General features: G+C 47.0%; 2 protein-coding genes and 1 non-coding gene across 4 annotated transcripts; 1 reads left to right on the top strand and 2 right to left on the bottom strand.

The window, feature by feature from the left end:
* Window positions 1–4,239: 4,239 nt before the first annotated feature.
* Window positions 4,240–4,311, bottom strand: TRNAM-CAU (transfer RNA methionine (anticodon CAU)). The gene has a single exon. It is a non-coding gene; the product is annotated as a tRNA-Met (tRNA).
* A 233-nt stretch (window positions 4,312–4,544) lies between these two features.
* On the top strand, window positions 4,545–12,455 carry ILF2 (interleukin enhancer binding factor 2). Its single transcript, XM_028090235.2, has 14 exons — window positions 4,545–4,642; window positions 5,028–5,087; window positions 5,298–5,340; window positions 5,979–6,083; window positions 6,678–6,755; window positions 7,301–7,403; window positions 8,240–8,305; window positions 9,591–9,707; window positions 10,191–10,269; window positions 10,527–10,614; window positions 11,218–11,279; window positions 11,357–11,471; window positions 11,689–11,779; window positions 11,930–12,455. The coding sequence occupies exons 1-14, from the start codon at window positions 4,638–4,640 to the stop codon at window positions 12,088–12,090; spliced, it is 1,173 nt and encodes a 390-aa protein (XP_027946036.1). The 5' UTR covers window positions 4,545–4,637; the 3' UTR covers window positions 12,091–12,455.
* Window positions 12,456–13,009: 554 nt separating this feature from the next.
* Window positions 13,010–14,299, bottom strand: SNAPIN (SNAP associated protein). Of its 2 annotated transcripts, none has more exons than XM_088029096.1 (4): window positions 13,957–14,299; window positions 13,814–13,900; window positions 13,445–13,563; window positions 13,010–13,193 (listed from the first exon to the last, which is right to left on the bottom strand). In XM_088029096.1, exons 1-4 carry the CDS (start codon window positions 14,237–14,239, stop codon window positions 13,092–13,094), a joined length of 591 nt encoding a protein of 196 aa, XP_087885222.1. In that variant the 5' UTR covers window positions 14,240–14,299; the 3' UTR covers window positions 13,010–13,091. The 2 variants fall into 2 exon arrangements, with proteins under 2 accessions (XP_087885222.1, XP_027946038.1); XM_028090237.2 differs by having other exon boundaries at window positions 13,814–13,860; window positions 14,094–14,295.
* Window positions 14,300–14,673: the final 374 nt, after the last annotated feature.

The raw sequence follows: 14,673 nt of genomic DNA, 5'->3' as shown, positions 1-14,673 counted from the left end.
TTCTTTCTCTCTTTTTTCTTTCTTTTATTTTTTAAAGATTTATTTATTTAGTAGAGAGAGAGAGATCGAGAAAGAAAACGGGGCGGGGAGGGGCAGAGGGAGAGAGAGAACCTCAAGTAGATTCCCCACTGAGCACAGAGCCCCTCACAAGGCTCAACCCCAGGACCCCCAGACCATGACCTGAGCTGAAATCAAGAGTCCATGCTCAACCAACTGAGCCACCCAGGCACCCGGGGTGGGACTCCTGATCTCTGTGTCCTGAGTTCAAGCCCCAAATTGGGCATAGAGCTCACTTAAAAAAAAAAAAAAGAAAAAGAAATTAGTAGATGACACACAAATATTTGGATTTCTGACTTGTCTTGAAATATTAGAGAGCTGACAATAGCTAAGGCCTGCATCCCTTCCTTGAGCTGAGTCTAGTTCATCACAGTTCCTATTCATCCTGTTCACTCATTTGCTTTACCTGCCTGGCTGGTGTAGGAGCTTATATTTTCAATCCTGATCCATGATGTAAGGTGTGTGCTTGTAGGAATGACTGAGGAGAGGGGCGCCTGGGTGCCTTCGGCTCAGGTCATGACCCCAAGGTCCTGGGATCAAGCCCACTGTCGCCTGCTTCTCCCTCTCCCTCTGCCTGCGGCTTCCCCTGCTTGTGCTCTCTCTCTCTCTCTCTGACAAATAAATAAAAATCATAAAAAAAAGGAATGACTGAGGAGAGGCAAGAGAGGGCAGCAGAGGGCAGGTCATGCAAACTTTTGTGTGATAGGCATGATGTCTGTCCTGTATGGGGTGCTCCAGAGGCTAATACAGGTAGATAGGAGATTGGGAAACTTTTTTTGGGGGGGACTTAAAAAAAAATAGTTTTATTGAGGTATAATTGATATGGCATAAACTGTACATACTTAATGTATACGACTGATGAGTTTGGACATATGTATACACCTGTGAAACCATCACCATAATATCAAGGTAATAAACATATCCATCACCTCCAAATGTTTCCTTCTGTCCTTTCATGTGTGTGTGTGTGTGTGTGTGTATTAAGAACAGTTAACATGAGATCTACCCTCTTAAATTTTTTTTAATGCCCCCTTTATTTTTTTAAGTAAACGATCCCCAACTTGGAGCTCAAACTCACGTCCCCAAGACCAAGAGTCTCATGTGCTACCAACTGAGCCAGCCAGGTGCCCCCCCCCTTTTTTTTAAGATTTTACTTATTTATTTGAGAGAGTGAGTAAGCAAGAGAGAAAGAGAATGAGCAGGGGGAAGGGCAGAGGGAGAAGCAGGCTCCCCGCTGAGCAGGAACCCAATGCCCCCTAGATCCCAGGACCCCAGGATCATGACCTGAGCTGAAGAAACCGACTGAGCCACCCAGGCACACCCCCCTCTTAACAACTTTTTAAGTGTGTAATATTGTTGACTATAGGGAGATGTTTTATAAGTAGAATCAATTGGACTTCAAGAAGAGAAGACAATATACAAATGACTGAAGTTTAGGTGACATTGACCCATTTGCTGAAGAGCTGAAAAAACAGGTTTTGAGTGTGGGGGGGGTGATAACAATTTTAGTTTATTGGTGTGAGGTGCCTGTAGAGCCCCAAGTGGAGGTGTTCAACGTGCCATTGGATTAGTGGAGTGGAGCTCAGGAGAAATGACTACACCTGAAACCTAATTTAGTAATTGAGCCCCTCTTTCAACAATGGTGGACTGAACAATTTGCTTGAGCTGAAGATGACTAAAAATGTTAGATGAAATACTTTAAAAACTCAAAGCACTAATAAGACACTGAGGAATTATTGGTGTTGAGAACATGAAAGAGGAAAGCATAGAAACAGGAAAGCATAGAGGTGAGATCAGCAGTAGGACTGCTTTTACCCTGGGGTCTTTTGCAGATGAGAACTGGAGGCAGAAAATGGGCTGTGTGGGGCAAGTGAGACAAAAATTATAGTCCAAATGTCCCCAAGGGTGAGAAACCTGGCAAACCATCTTCCGCTTTGGGGTTAGGATCCTGAAAGCTGTATTCCTGGGGGAAACCTTGGAGTCCAGTAAATCAGAAGTGAATAGAAAATTCACACCCCAAAATACTAAAAAACCAAAATTAAGAATTAACCAGTAGGTTTAAGAGTAGGTCAGACTCAAGAGCAAGTAATGCATTGGAAGAAAAAACGAAGAAACTACCCAGAATGAAGCATGGATTCAACGAGACAAGAGGGATACTGTGAAAAAATCTGACATACCTTTATTCAGAGCCCAGGAAGTAGGGGGAATAAAAAAGCCCCACAGATTCAAGAAGTTCAACAAACCTCAAGTAAGATTTAAAAAGTCCATATTTTGACCCATCAAGATGAAATGGCAGAAAATTAAATCAAAGGCAAAATCTTTATAATAGAAAAAAAGAGGATTGATTACCTTCAAAAGAGCAACCATTAGGTTGGCAAAAAAAAATTTTTTTTTTCATAGCAAAAGTGGAAGCCAAAGATAGTAAAATAATATAGTAAATGTGCTGAAGGAAAATAACTTCCAAGCTAGAGTTCCTTATCCAGAGAAAATGTCCTTCAAAAACAAAAGCACCTGGCTGGCTTAGTCGGTGGAGCCCTGATTCTTGATCTCAGGCTCCTGAGTTTGAGCCCCACTTTGGGCATACAGCTTACTTTCAAAAAGGAAGGAAGAAAGAAAATACATACAGAATTTAAATAATGTACACATCTACATCTACCAAGAGAAACAGATACATCCGGCCACACAAATCTTGTACAAAAATAAAGCAGCTGAATAAAGCAGCTTTATTCATAATGGCTCCAAAGTGTTAACAACCCAAATGTGTTACCTGTGTGTCCCAGCCAGTTGGAGAATGGTTGAACAGGAGAGTCGATATATTTATGTAAAGGAATGCTGCTCATAAATAAAAATCAACAAATTGCTGATAAATGCAAAAACGTGGAAGAATCTTGAAACGTGTCAAGCAAGAGAAACTAGACAAAAAAAGAGCACATACAGGGGCGCCTGGGTGGCTTAGTCGTTAAGCGTCTGCCTTCCGCTCAGGTCATGGTCCCAGGGTCCTGGGATCGAGCCCCGCATCGGGCTCCCCGCTCAGCGGGAAGCCTGCTTCTCCCTCTCCCACTCCCCCTGCTCGTGCTCCTGCTCTGGTTATCTCACTGTCAAATAGATAAAAAAAAAATCGAGTACATACAGTGTGAGTCCATTTATGTGAAGTTCAAGAACAGACAAACCTAATCTATGCTCATGGAAATCAGAATCATGATTGCCTCTAGGGGCCGGGTAAAGGGTCAAGAGCAAACTTTCTGAGGTGATAGAAATGTTCTTCGCCTTAATCTGGGTGATGGTTACATGGACGGAATACATTACTCAAAATTAATCGAGATGAAAACTTAAGATCTGTGCATTTTGCTGTAATAAATTATACATCAGTAAAGTCCTTAAAAGAATTACACAACAGCAATAGCATATAATTCTTGGGGGTGTGTGTGATGGCGGTAAACAATTAAATTATCTCTGCATTTTTCACCAGGAGGGCAAAAGTATTGCACACAATTAGACCTTGCTAAGTCAAGGATGCATGTTGTAATTTTTATTTTAATCAATTGATTGTTTGATTGATGCAAAAAGGTGATTTTATTAAAGCGTGGGGACAGGACCCGTGGGCAAAAAGCTGCTGCCGCATGTTGTCATTTTTAGAGTACGCTAAAATAGTAGAAAAAGTGCCTAACCTCCAATTAACAAGGGCGGGGAAGGAAATAAACATAATCAGCGCAAAAGAAGGCGAGAAGCCCGAGAAAAATGACTCAGGAGGGACAAAAACAGCAACCCGGGCGCCGCCATTCGAACGTAGGGGACAGCGCCTGCGCACTCAGGGCGGGAGCCGCCTGCCCCCTCGGGGGCGGGCCTGCGGGGGGAGCGGCGACGTTGCGCGGGCTCTGGCGGGTCTTTGTCCCCTCCCCGCTCGCTTTTTCTGAACTCTCTTTCTAAGGCTGCCTGTTTCACTTCTAGCCCGTCATCATCAGTGCTTTTCCCTCTGATTCAATCTGTATAATACGCTTCTCCTGCCTCAGGTTTCTGGCCTTCGGTGAACCCCCAGGCATGTGGTGTTGCCTAAGGTCCCTTCCTATTCCCTTCACTTGCTGATGGCAAAAACGGTTCTAAAGCCTGCATTTTTGAAGAAGGAAAAAGTAAGAGGGTGGTTATAAGCACTTAAGGGTAAGCAGAAGATAAAAGAGCAGGTCTTAGCAGAGGATGGTTTCGATCCATCGACCTCTGGGTTATGGGCCCAGCACGCTTCCGCTGCGCCACTCTGCTGCCGCGAAAAGGGTATTCTCTGGGTTCCTAAAGAAAGCTGTACCATGCCTTCTCCATATCGCGCCATCTAGTGTCCAGTTTAAAAAAAAAATTGTCGCTACCGTTAAATCTGTTGTTATTGGCTAATTTCTGACACAGCAGGCGTTTCCTATTGGCTCGCAGACTGGTCTGCCAAAGTAAGCCAATGGGCATTAGCGGCGGGGTAGGGCGGGAGCCAATCGCGCCAGAGCTTGTTGGCACGCGCGGACAAGCCGTGTCTCCAGTGTCTGCTCCTCTGAGGAGAGGGGCGGTTGGTGTGGCCTCCATTGTTCGGGCTTTAGGGCGCCATGAGGTAAGGGTACTGGGGTGTTCTGAGCAGGGCTAGCGTATTTTCCCGAAAACTTTGGGGGAGGTGGGCCGACGGGAGCCGGAATCCCCGAAGGGGCCGCGTGCCCGGGGGCCGCCTGAGGCCGGAGGGCCGGGCAGACGGGCGCCGGGGGCGCGTCCCGACGGGGGATGGCGGCCCCGGGGGACACAGGGTTTACCCCTCCCGCGATCCAGGAGCGGCCGCTCTGGTCTCTGAGGGGTGTGGAGCCGCCGCGTCCCGGGGCTCCTGGGGTGCTCATCACAGGACGCGGTGCTTGAGGCGGGGCACTGGGAATGCGGAGGGTGGAAGTGCAGCGCCGTGGAGGTGCCTTCGGCTGAGTCAAAACGAGTGGACATCTCTGCCTTTCTAGGGGTGACAGAGGCCGTGGTCGCGGCGGGCGCTTCGGTTCCCGAGGAGGCCCAGGAGGAGGGTGAGTGCGAGTTCCCCGCGTCCCCGCGCTCGTTAGCTGCCGTCAGCCGTCTCCCGCGTCGGCCGAGGACTCGGGCTCCCGCTCTTGTGGGGTGCGGCCGTGGCTCGGCACCCTCTCTCTCCGTGCGCTCTGGCTAAACGACTTCGACCTCGTGATGCTAAGCCATCTGAGTTTTTTGATGAGTAATTTGGACTGTTTTTCTTGTTTTAGGTTCAGGCCCTTTGTGCCACATATTCCATTTGATTTCTATTTGGTGAGTACCTTGGCTCCTGTTCACCGCTGTTGACTGGTAGTTTCCCGGAACCCAGCACCTCTGTTGGGGAAACCAAATAGTGCTACGAGGCCGAGAGGGATCAGTGAATGGAGTTGGGGTTTTGAGTCGGCTGTGCGTGAACGCGGTGGGGAAGGTAATTCTTGGGCTACTGTTGACAGGAACAGGGTTGTAATCTTTGTTCTGAATGATTAACTGTCTCTGCTTCGTCTGTTAATGTAAAAGCAGTGAGAGCTTAAATTATGGCTAGTCCTTCCCACAGGTATCCTGGTTTGAATATCTTTTTTTTTTTTAAAGATTTTATTTATTTATCTGGCAGAGAGAGACACAGCGAGAGGGGGAACACAAGCAGGGGGAGTGGGAGAGGGAGAAGCAGGCTTCCCGCGGAGCAGGGAGCCCGATGCGGGGCTCGATCCCAGGACCCCGGGACCGGGACCTGAGCCGAAGGCAGACGCTTAACGACTGAGCCACCCAGGCGCCCCTGCTTTGAATATCTTAGGGAGTAAAAACAAATAGAGAATTTTCTATTTTCATTTGTTTCTGTTGTGGCAATGGAGAAAATGATCTCTCCTGTATAGTACTTTTGATAAATACTATATCATTGTTTCTTTCTGCTTTAGTGTGAAATGGCCTTCCCCCGGGTCAAGCCAGCACCTGATGAAACTTCCTTCAGTGAGGCCTTGCTGAAGAGGAATCAGGACCTTGCTCCTAATTCTGCTGAACAGGTATATTCTTTTGGCTTTCTTCATGAGATTTCTCTAAGAAAGCTAGAGAAGTGACTAACTCCTGGTGAGGTTACTGTTACCAGAGTCTAAACTCCACAAAGGCTTAATTCTCCTCATTTCTCACTGTGGGTAGAGGGAGAGTGCCAGCTGGATTATATAAACAGATTACATGGGTATTTATATATATATATATATTTTAAGATTTTATTTATTTATTTACTTGACAGAGACCAGAGAGCACAAGCAAGGGGGACAGTAGAGGGAGAGGGTGAAGCTGGCTCCCCACCAAGCAGGGAGCCCGATGTGGGACTCGATCCCAGGACCCTGGGATCCTGACCTGAGCCGAAGGCCAGACACTTAACCATCTGAGCCACCCAGGCACCCCTGCATTTATATCTTTACTGGGGAGACCTATCTTTGGGTCAGAAAGTTACTGTCTTCTGGCATATTCAAGGCCAGAAGGTCAGAGTGTTTTCAGAGCCCTATGTAGATACTGATTCAGCTTGTGTAGAAGAGATTAGGGGAAAATACTCAAACTCTGAGAAGTTGCTTATGTTTCACTTTAGGATATTTTTGTTTCCTGCTGTTTTTCAGGCCTCTATCCTTTCTCTGGTGACGAAAATAAACAATGTGATTGATAATTTGATTGTGGCTCCAGGGACTTTTGAAGTGGTGAGTTTTTAATGATTCAGTCATGGGAAAGGGCAGCCTTGGTAGTGTGGGTAGTGTTTCCTAGGTGCCCATATCTTAATTCGTCAGTTACTTACTCTCCAAAGCCAAGCCTAAATAGGAAGGAAAGTACAGTGAATTCCTTTGTAGTGGTGATCTTGGGGACAAGACTTGTATCAGTGTTACCAGTTAGCCATAATGTATTAGGCTTTTCATGTGGTGGTTTTGGGATATGATTTGACTTCTGCTACTTCTGAATCTGGGTAATAATTGTGTTGTAATTGAATTCTGAGAGGAACTAGACAGTCTTTTTTTTTTAAGATCTTATTTATTTGAGAGAGAGCATGAGCACAAGGGGGGACGGGGCAGAGGGACAAGCAGAATTCCTGCTGAGTGGGGAACCCGATGCAGACAGATCCCAGGACCCTGAGACCACCACCCCAGCTGACTCAGACTCAGATGCTTAACCAATAGCCACCCAGGCGCCCCTAGACAGTCTTTTTCACTTCTACCTTTTTTTTCCCCCCTTGAAATCCCTTTTCCAACAGCAAATTGAAGAAGTCCGACAGGTGGGATCATATAAAAAGGGAACAATGACTACAGGACACAATGTGGCTGACCTGGTGGTAATCCTAAAGATTCTGCCAACATGTGAGTGTACCTCTTTCTGGCCACAGCAGCAGAGAGTTGAGTTTGAGGCATAGGGATCTTTAAAGCCCAAATTTCTTTTCTTTTTCCTTTTTCTTTTCTTTTTTTTAAAGATTTTATTTATTTGACAGAGAAAGAGCATGAGCCATGAGTGGGGGGGGGAGGGGTTTGGTGGGGAGAAGCAGACTCCCCACTGAGCAGGGAGGTCCAACACAGGGCTCGATCCCAGGACCCATGAAATCATGACCTGAGCCAAAGGCAGCCACTTAACCAACTGAGCCACCCAGGTGCCCCTAAAGCCCAAATTTCTTGTGAGAAAGATTTGTTTGGAAGACAAATGGGAAATTTATTTATTTAATGTGTGTTGAGGTAATAAGGGACAAAGTCTGGACCACGTGTCCGAAAGAATGTATGGCTAGTTACTACAAGGCAGTGTTTCTCATTTGGTGATTTTTGTCTCCCATGGGATATGTGGCAGTGTCTGGAGACAGTTTGGGCTACTGGCATCAAAGGAGTAGAGATCAGTGCACAGGACATATTCTACTCTCTGACCCTCAAACAGAATTATCCAGCCCAAAATGGGATTAGTGCCACTGATGAGAAACCCTACTATTAAAAAAAAAAAAAAGGGGGGTGTGGCTATAGGAGGTATCCTGTTCCCTGAGCCTTCCAGTTTCTGTGTTCAAGTGTTAGTTTCCCCTTGTAAAAGTGTTTATTCTTGCTTGCCGTTGCTCCATCCTTGCATGTGGGGCAGAAATCAGAGGGTGGAGTAATGTAGAGATGTATAGAAAGTCCTTAAATAGTTATAATGTTCATGGTCTCTCTTTCTCTCAATCTAGTGGAAGCTGTTGCTGCCCTAGGGAACAAAGTTGTGGAAAGCCTAAGAGCACAGGATCCTTCTGAAGGTTTGAGTTTGTTGCTGAACATGTATTTAATGGTCACAGGAGCCAGGTGTATAATTACAAGTACACTTTTAACAAAGTTAGGTCAGCCTAGAAGGAAGAGTGAATGCAGAGTTTGATGGTGGGGAAGTTTTCGGCAGCGATCTCTAGTGTTCAAAATTCTGTTCATCTCCTTTACTTTTATTTACTTTTTTTTTTTTAATGGTCAAGGTTACTGTTTTTTTATTTTTTTTTTAAGATTTTATTTATTTATTTGACAGAGCAAGAGAGAGAGAGAGAGAGCACAAGTAGGGGGAGCACCAGAGGGAGAGGGAGAAGCAGACTTCCTTCTGAAGCAGGGAGCCTGATAAAGGACTTGATCCCAGGATCCCGGGATCGTGACCTGAGCCAAAGGCAGACGCTTAACCAACTGAGCCACCCAAGCACCCTTACTTTTTTTTTTTTTTTAAGATTTTACCTACTTAGCAGGGGGAGGGGCAGAGGAAGAGGGACAAGCAGAGGCTGCATGCTGAGTGCAGAGCCAGATGCAGACCTCGGTCCCACAACCCTGAGATCATGACCTGAGCTAAAATCAAGAGTCAGATGATTAACCAACTGAGCCACCCAGGCACGCCTACTTTTTATTTTTTTAAAGTTTAAGTAATCTCTACACCCAACATGGGGCTTGAACTCACACCCCAGAGATCAAAAGTCCCATGCTCTACCCACTGAGCCAGCCAGATGCCCCTTCTCTTACTTTTAAAATTGTATTCTGAATCCTCATTCTGGACTCTTAATATTTTTTTAAAGATTTTATTTATTTATTTGAGAGAGAGTACTCGCTCGTTCGCAGGGAAGAAGGGGCAGAGGGGGAAGGAGAGGGACAGGCAGACTGTGCGCCCAGTGCAGAGCCAACATGGGGCTTGATCTCAGGACCCTGACATCAGGACCCGAGCCAAAACTGAGAGTCAGACGCCCAGTGGACTGAGTCACCTAGGCGCCCCTGGACTATTGCTATTTTTTTTTTTAATTTTATTTATTTATTTGAGAGAGAGAGAGCACATGAGAGGGGGAAGGGTCAGAGGGAGAAGCAGACTCCCCACTGAGCAGGGAGCCTGATGCAGGACTCGATCCTGAGACTCCAGGATCATGACCTGAGCCGAAAGCAGTCGCTTAACCAACTGAGCCACCCAGGCGCCCTGGACTATTGCTATTTTTAAAAACCCGTCTGTTCCCCTACTCCCACTGTAGATTTACCTCTGGTCATCTAAAGGAAACGGGAAAGTTACAGCTTTTGATTTTCTTTCAGTTTTGACCATGCTGACCAATGAAACTGGCTTTGAGATCAGTTCTTCTGATGCTACGGTGAAGATTCTCATTACAACAGTGCCACCCAATCTCCGAAAACTGGACCCAGAACTCCATTGTTAGTTTTTTTTTTTCTATTGCTGGGATAGTTGGGGGAAAATCAAAACGTGGTATAAGGTTGTTGTTGAGTTTACTTATTAGCTTGTTGCTATTCCACGTGAAACCTTCTGGACCTAAGTTGACCAGACTTTGTTGTCCCCCTCTGTAATGTGGGGAGTTTTACCAGCTTGCTAGTGAAATTGTCACAGGGGATGGCTAAGAAAGCACCTGGAGTGGAGGACTTAAGAAGGACTGAGGAAATATTTATGGAGGGAGTAGGCTCTTGGAGAAAGTGGTGGATCTTGCATGCTTGTAGATTTGATTTGGGGGAGGAGTAGTGATTTTTGGACAAGTGATTTGCCTGCTGATCTGTGGAACATGGGGTGGTTTAAGAAATTAGGAAGTTATCCTGTCTTCCTTCCAAGTTCTTGGACTATGGCAACAGGGTTGAATTGCTTAATGATGGAGTGCTCCAGTGTGGTCTGTCCTGCTTGTCTTCTAGTGGATATCAAGGTGTTGCAGAGTGCCTTAGCAGCCATCAGACATGCCCGTTGGTTTGAGGAAAATGCTTCTCAGTCCACGTGAGTCACTATTCTGAGTTAAAATAATCTAATCCTTCTAATTAGCGGTGAGTAGCCAGATGCCCCATACTTCCTGTGTTAGAACTTTTTTGGCTGTAAGTCAGGGTTGTTTTTTGGTGGTGGCGGGGGGTGGGTTAACAAATTTAGATTGAACGAAACAGAAATGTGTAGTTTTGGAAATAGCATCAGCTCTGTACCTCAAGGATGGAAGCACATGATCTTACTCCTTTTAATCTCTGGGTCCCTCTTACCTTCAGAGTTAAAGTTCTCATCAGACTGCTGAAAGACCTGAGGATTCGTTTTCCTGGCTTTGAGCCCCTCACACCCTGGATCCTTGACCTACTCGTAAGTGAAGAAGGGCAGTTGGGAGTTCCTGCTCATCCCTCTTTTAACAGTAGTTATTCTGAAACCTACCAGGGTCTGAAATTGGGTGAAGCTGAAAATAAATTTCATGGTGGGCAGGTAATCCAGTAAATACTCAAGGTTTATTACTTCCTTAGGTTTTTGGAGTATTCAATTGAATAATTGGCTGCCCCTATGCCTTTTTGTTACTGATGTCATTTCAATACTGTGATAATGAGAGGAAATTACTGAATGAACAGCCATTTCAGAATACTTCTGAACTTTATAGCTAGGCCTCAATAACCGGTTTTCTCTTTGATGGTTTAAAGTTTACATTTATGGGGCGCCTGGGTGGTTCAGTCGTTAAGCGTCTGCCTTTGGCTCAGGTCGTAATCCCAGGGTCCTGGGATCGAGCCCCACATCGGGCTCCCTGCTCCGCGGGGAAGCCTGCTTCTCCCTCTCCTACTCCCCCTGCTTGTGTTCCCTCTCTCGCTCTCTCTCTCTGTGTCAAATAAATAAATAAAATCTTTAAAAAATAAAGTTTACGTTTATTTGGCTAGTTATGCCAAATTTATGGCACACCTACCAGATTGTTTTATTTTCTAGGGGCACTATGCCGTGATGAACAATCCCACCAGACAGCCTTTGGCCCTAAATGTGGCATACAGGTATAACAAGCTGCTTTGGGTTTGGGGCTGGATGTAAGTTGTCTTCTGTGTTCTCTTAATGTTCTTATGTGTTTCAGGCGTTGCTTACAGATTCTTGCTGCAGGACTGTTCCTGCCAGGGTCAGTGGGTATCACTGACCCCTGTGAGAGTGGCAACTTCAGAGTACACACAGTCATGACTCTGGAACAACAGGTATTGGGACAGCTCTGATATGGTCTGTTGTGCCCCACTCGACTACTCCAGGTCAGAAGGCAAAGGGAATGTGGTCTTTAGGGGTCAGGATTTAGGGGTTCTCACAGACTTTGGTCTTGAAATTAAGTTGTCTTCATCTTTTTTTTCATGAGAATGTTCATCAGATAAGGTACTTTGATTCATCTTGCTAGTTTACTCTCACTTTGCTCTCCTTTAGGACATGGTGTGCTACACAGCCCAGACTCTGGTCCGAATCCTCTCACATGGTGGTTTTCGGAAGATTCTTGGCCAGGAGGGTGATGCCAGCTGTGAGTGATCACTGTGGGTCAGGGGTTCTTTATGCTACTCTGTGGTCTGCAAAGATGTAGTGCACTACTCAGATGTCTTGATATTTCTACTGTATAGATCATGACTTGTATGCTGGGCTACTTGGCCTGAAATCACTTTTTCTTTTCTAGATCTTGCTTCTGAAATATCTACCTGGGATGGAGTGATAGTGACACCTTCAGAGAAGGCTTATGAGAAGCCACCAGAGAAGAAGGAAGGGGAGGAAGAGGAGGAGAATACAGAAGAACCACCTCAAGGAGAGGAAGAGGAAAGCATGGAGACTCAGGAGTGAACTTCCTTTCTCTTCACCCTCTTTCTTTTCCAAGGGGAAGACTGCAGCCTAGCTAACTGCTACTGGCCTTTATATGGTGGCATTTCTGAGGGATAGGGGAGACAGAGAAAATAAACTATAGAAGGAAGTGTCATTCCACTGGGTTCTGATTGGCTCAGTAGCCAGAAGTCTCCCATTTATGACCTATGCCATCCATCTATAATGAAGCAGGATACCAGCTTTTCTTCCTAAGACTTCAGAGAACCCAGTTCCTGGAAACCTCTCTCAACCAGTACTTTGTTGTTGAAATGTTGTGAACTGTTAGTGTCTGGATTTTTTTTTTTTTTTCCCCTAAGAAAAATGATTAAAGTACTTCCTAGTAGGGCTCTTGGTCTTGTTTTTCCTTGGCATCTGGCAACTTTTTTGCTTTCTGCATTCTTCAGTGAAAGTGATACTTGAGTCTTCTCATTGTAAACACTAGATCACAATTTGGAGCTATATTTGAATTAAGTACAAAGACTCTTGGATCCTTTCCATATACCAGAGTAAACTAAAACTGTTTTAAGCATTTATTGGATTATATGGTTCTAGCAGGACTGCTATATATTCAAGCCAAGTGCAATCAACAAAAGAGGGTAGACAGGAGTCATTCCCTTGACTTTGCCTGCCCTCTTCTCCAAATCCTCTGTAAACAAAGGAAAAAAGTCACAAGTAGAGGACATGCAACAGAAGAGAACTAGGCCTGAAGGTAGAGGAGCTGGGTCTTGAGTATGTAGAGGCCTCAGCTCATTCTTGGAAGCAAGAGCCATAATAAGTCCTTTGGGATCATTAGTCCTGCTGTATGCAGGTTTCTTTGGGACCCCATATAAACAGGTAAGACTTAAGTGCTTCAAGGAGAAACAACAGGGCTGCCTTTTTGATGTCCCAAGGTCTGCAGGGAGGAGTCCTGGAGGAAACAAGGCAGCTCCGGAACAGTACTTGTGCTACTCTGAGGCAATGCATGGGTCCCATCTTCTGGCCTGTTACTTGCTTGGGGAACCAGGCGGGTAAACTCCTGAATCCAGCATTGCCCTCCTGCGGGCTGTTTCCTTGGCCACGCTGTGGTTTAGCCGCCTCAGCCGTTCCTACAAGACAAGATTTGGAATTATAACTGCTCTGTGAAAGGCTTCAGCACTCCCTGTCAACTAGGTGCTGGGAACTACCTTGGGCTTGCTCCAACTCTAAGGAATTTAAGAATGTACAGGAGAGCAGCTGGGTACTGAGAACAAGAGTTCTATCACGCCTGACTCCAGTTAACTCCCTTCCACTGCGCTGGGGACTTTGGGATGTCCCAGAGGACTTGTAAAGAATCCCTGCTGGCGGGGAATTCTTTTACCTGCGCATTCTGGAGAATGTTGTTGACCAAGACAACTCGGCGCCGGGCATTAAGTAGCTTTTTCACGTAGGGGTCGAGGTCCAGGGCCACTTTCTGATCCTCATTGATTCGGCACAGTTCTGGGGGATGGAAGGAAGGGGCAACTAACACCTAATGGTTCCCTTCACGTTCGTAGGGAGAGCAGGCTGGTAAATGGGATGCAAACACGCCTGCACCCACACGGGCCGGCCACTAGAAACTCAGGAAAGCAGGAATCCACTGCAGCCCCGAAGCCCTGGAAGCATACGACCGAAACCCACCCCGAGCTCGGCTAAACATGAGGCCCTAAAATGCGTGGCAGTGTCGCTGGTCTAGGGGGCGCTTACTCACCAGTAGCTAGGTTGTCAATTTGTTCTCGTAGCTCTACCTGGCTCTCTCTGCAAAGAAGTACGAGGCCCACACTGTCCGTTAATGGGACTCGAAAAACCCAGTCCCCGAGGGACTCCCCAAGCGCCGGAAGAAGCCATCACCACCCGCGGCTTCCCGCCCACCGGCCGGGCCCCCCGACAGTCCCACCCGGGACTGGCCCCTTCCGGCACAGGCCCCGCCCCTTCCGGCACAGCCCCCTTTCACCCGGGGAGCGGCCCCGCCCCGCCCCTCCCTCTCGGACCTGACGGCGTGGACGTGAGAGTCCAGCTGCTGCACAGCCGGTCGCAGGAACTCGAGGAGCCCCTCGGCGAAGAGGTCGCGGCCTGCGGGACCCGCCACTGGGGTCCCTGCCCCGGACACAGCGGCGGAACCAGCCGCAGCCATCATGAGCAGCCCTTCCGCCGGGAACGTGCCGCGCGGGCCGCCGGGAACTGGAGTCGCTCTGAAGTGCGCCACCAGGGGACGTCCGGGAGCTGCCGGCTGGACCCAGCCTGGGGACTTCTGGGAAACCGAGTCTCCGCGATCGGGGGCGGGGCGGGCGGAGCAGCAGTTCCTTGGAGGCCCCGGAGAGGCGGTGTTGGGGGGCGTCTCCAGACCTCCGGGGGGCTGGGAGGAGCAATTTTGAGGGCGGCTATCTTTGGTGTTCTGCGGAGGTGAAAAAGAAATGCTTGTCTCCCCGGTTGCGCTTAGCCCTCCCATGCTAGCCGGATTGTATTCATAGTATATATAGTTAAAGATTTCTAACTTGGAGAGTGTACTTTTTTAATGGCACCCTAGTGTCTACAAAACTGCATAGGAGTATTATTAAGTCTTAAAAGGGA

Source organism: Eumetopias jubatus, unplaced genomic scaffold (genome assembly GCF_037043125.1).
Source record: "Eumetopias jubatus isolate StellerSeaLion01/CBP00866 unplaced genomic scaffold, mEumJub1_p1.0 scaffold_12, whole genome shotgun sequence".
NCBI classification, from domain to species: domain Eukaryota; kingdom Metazoa; phylum Chordata; class Mammalia; order Carnivora; family Otariidae; genus Eumetopias; species Eumetopias jubatus.
Note: the sequence above shows the minus strand (reverse complement) of the source record. Positions and strands in the feature narration are given on the sequence as shown.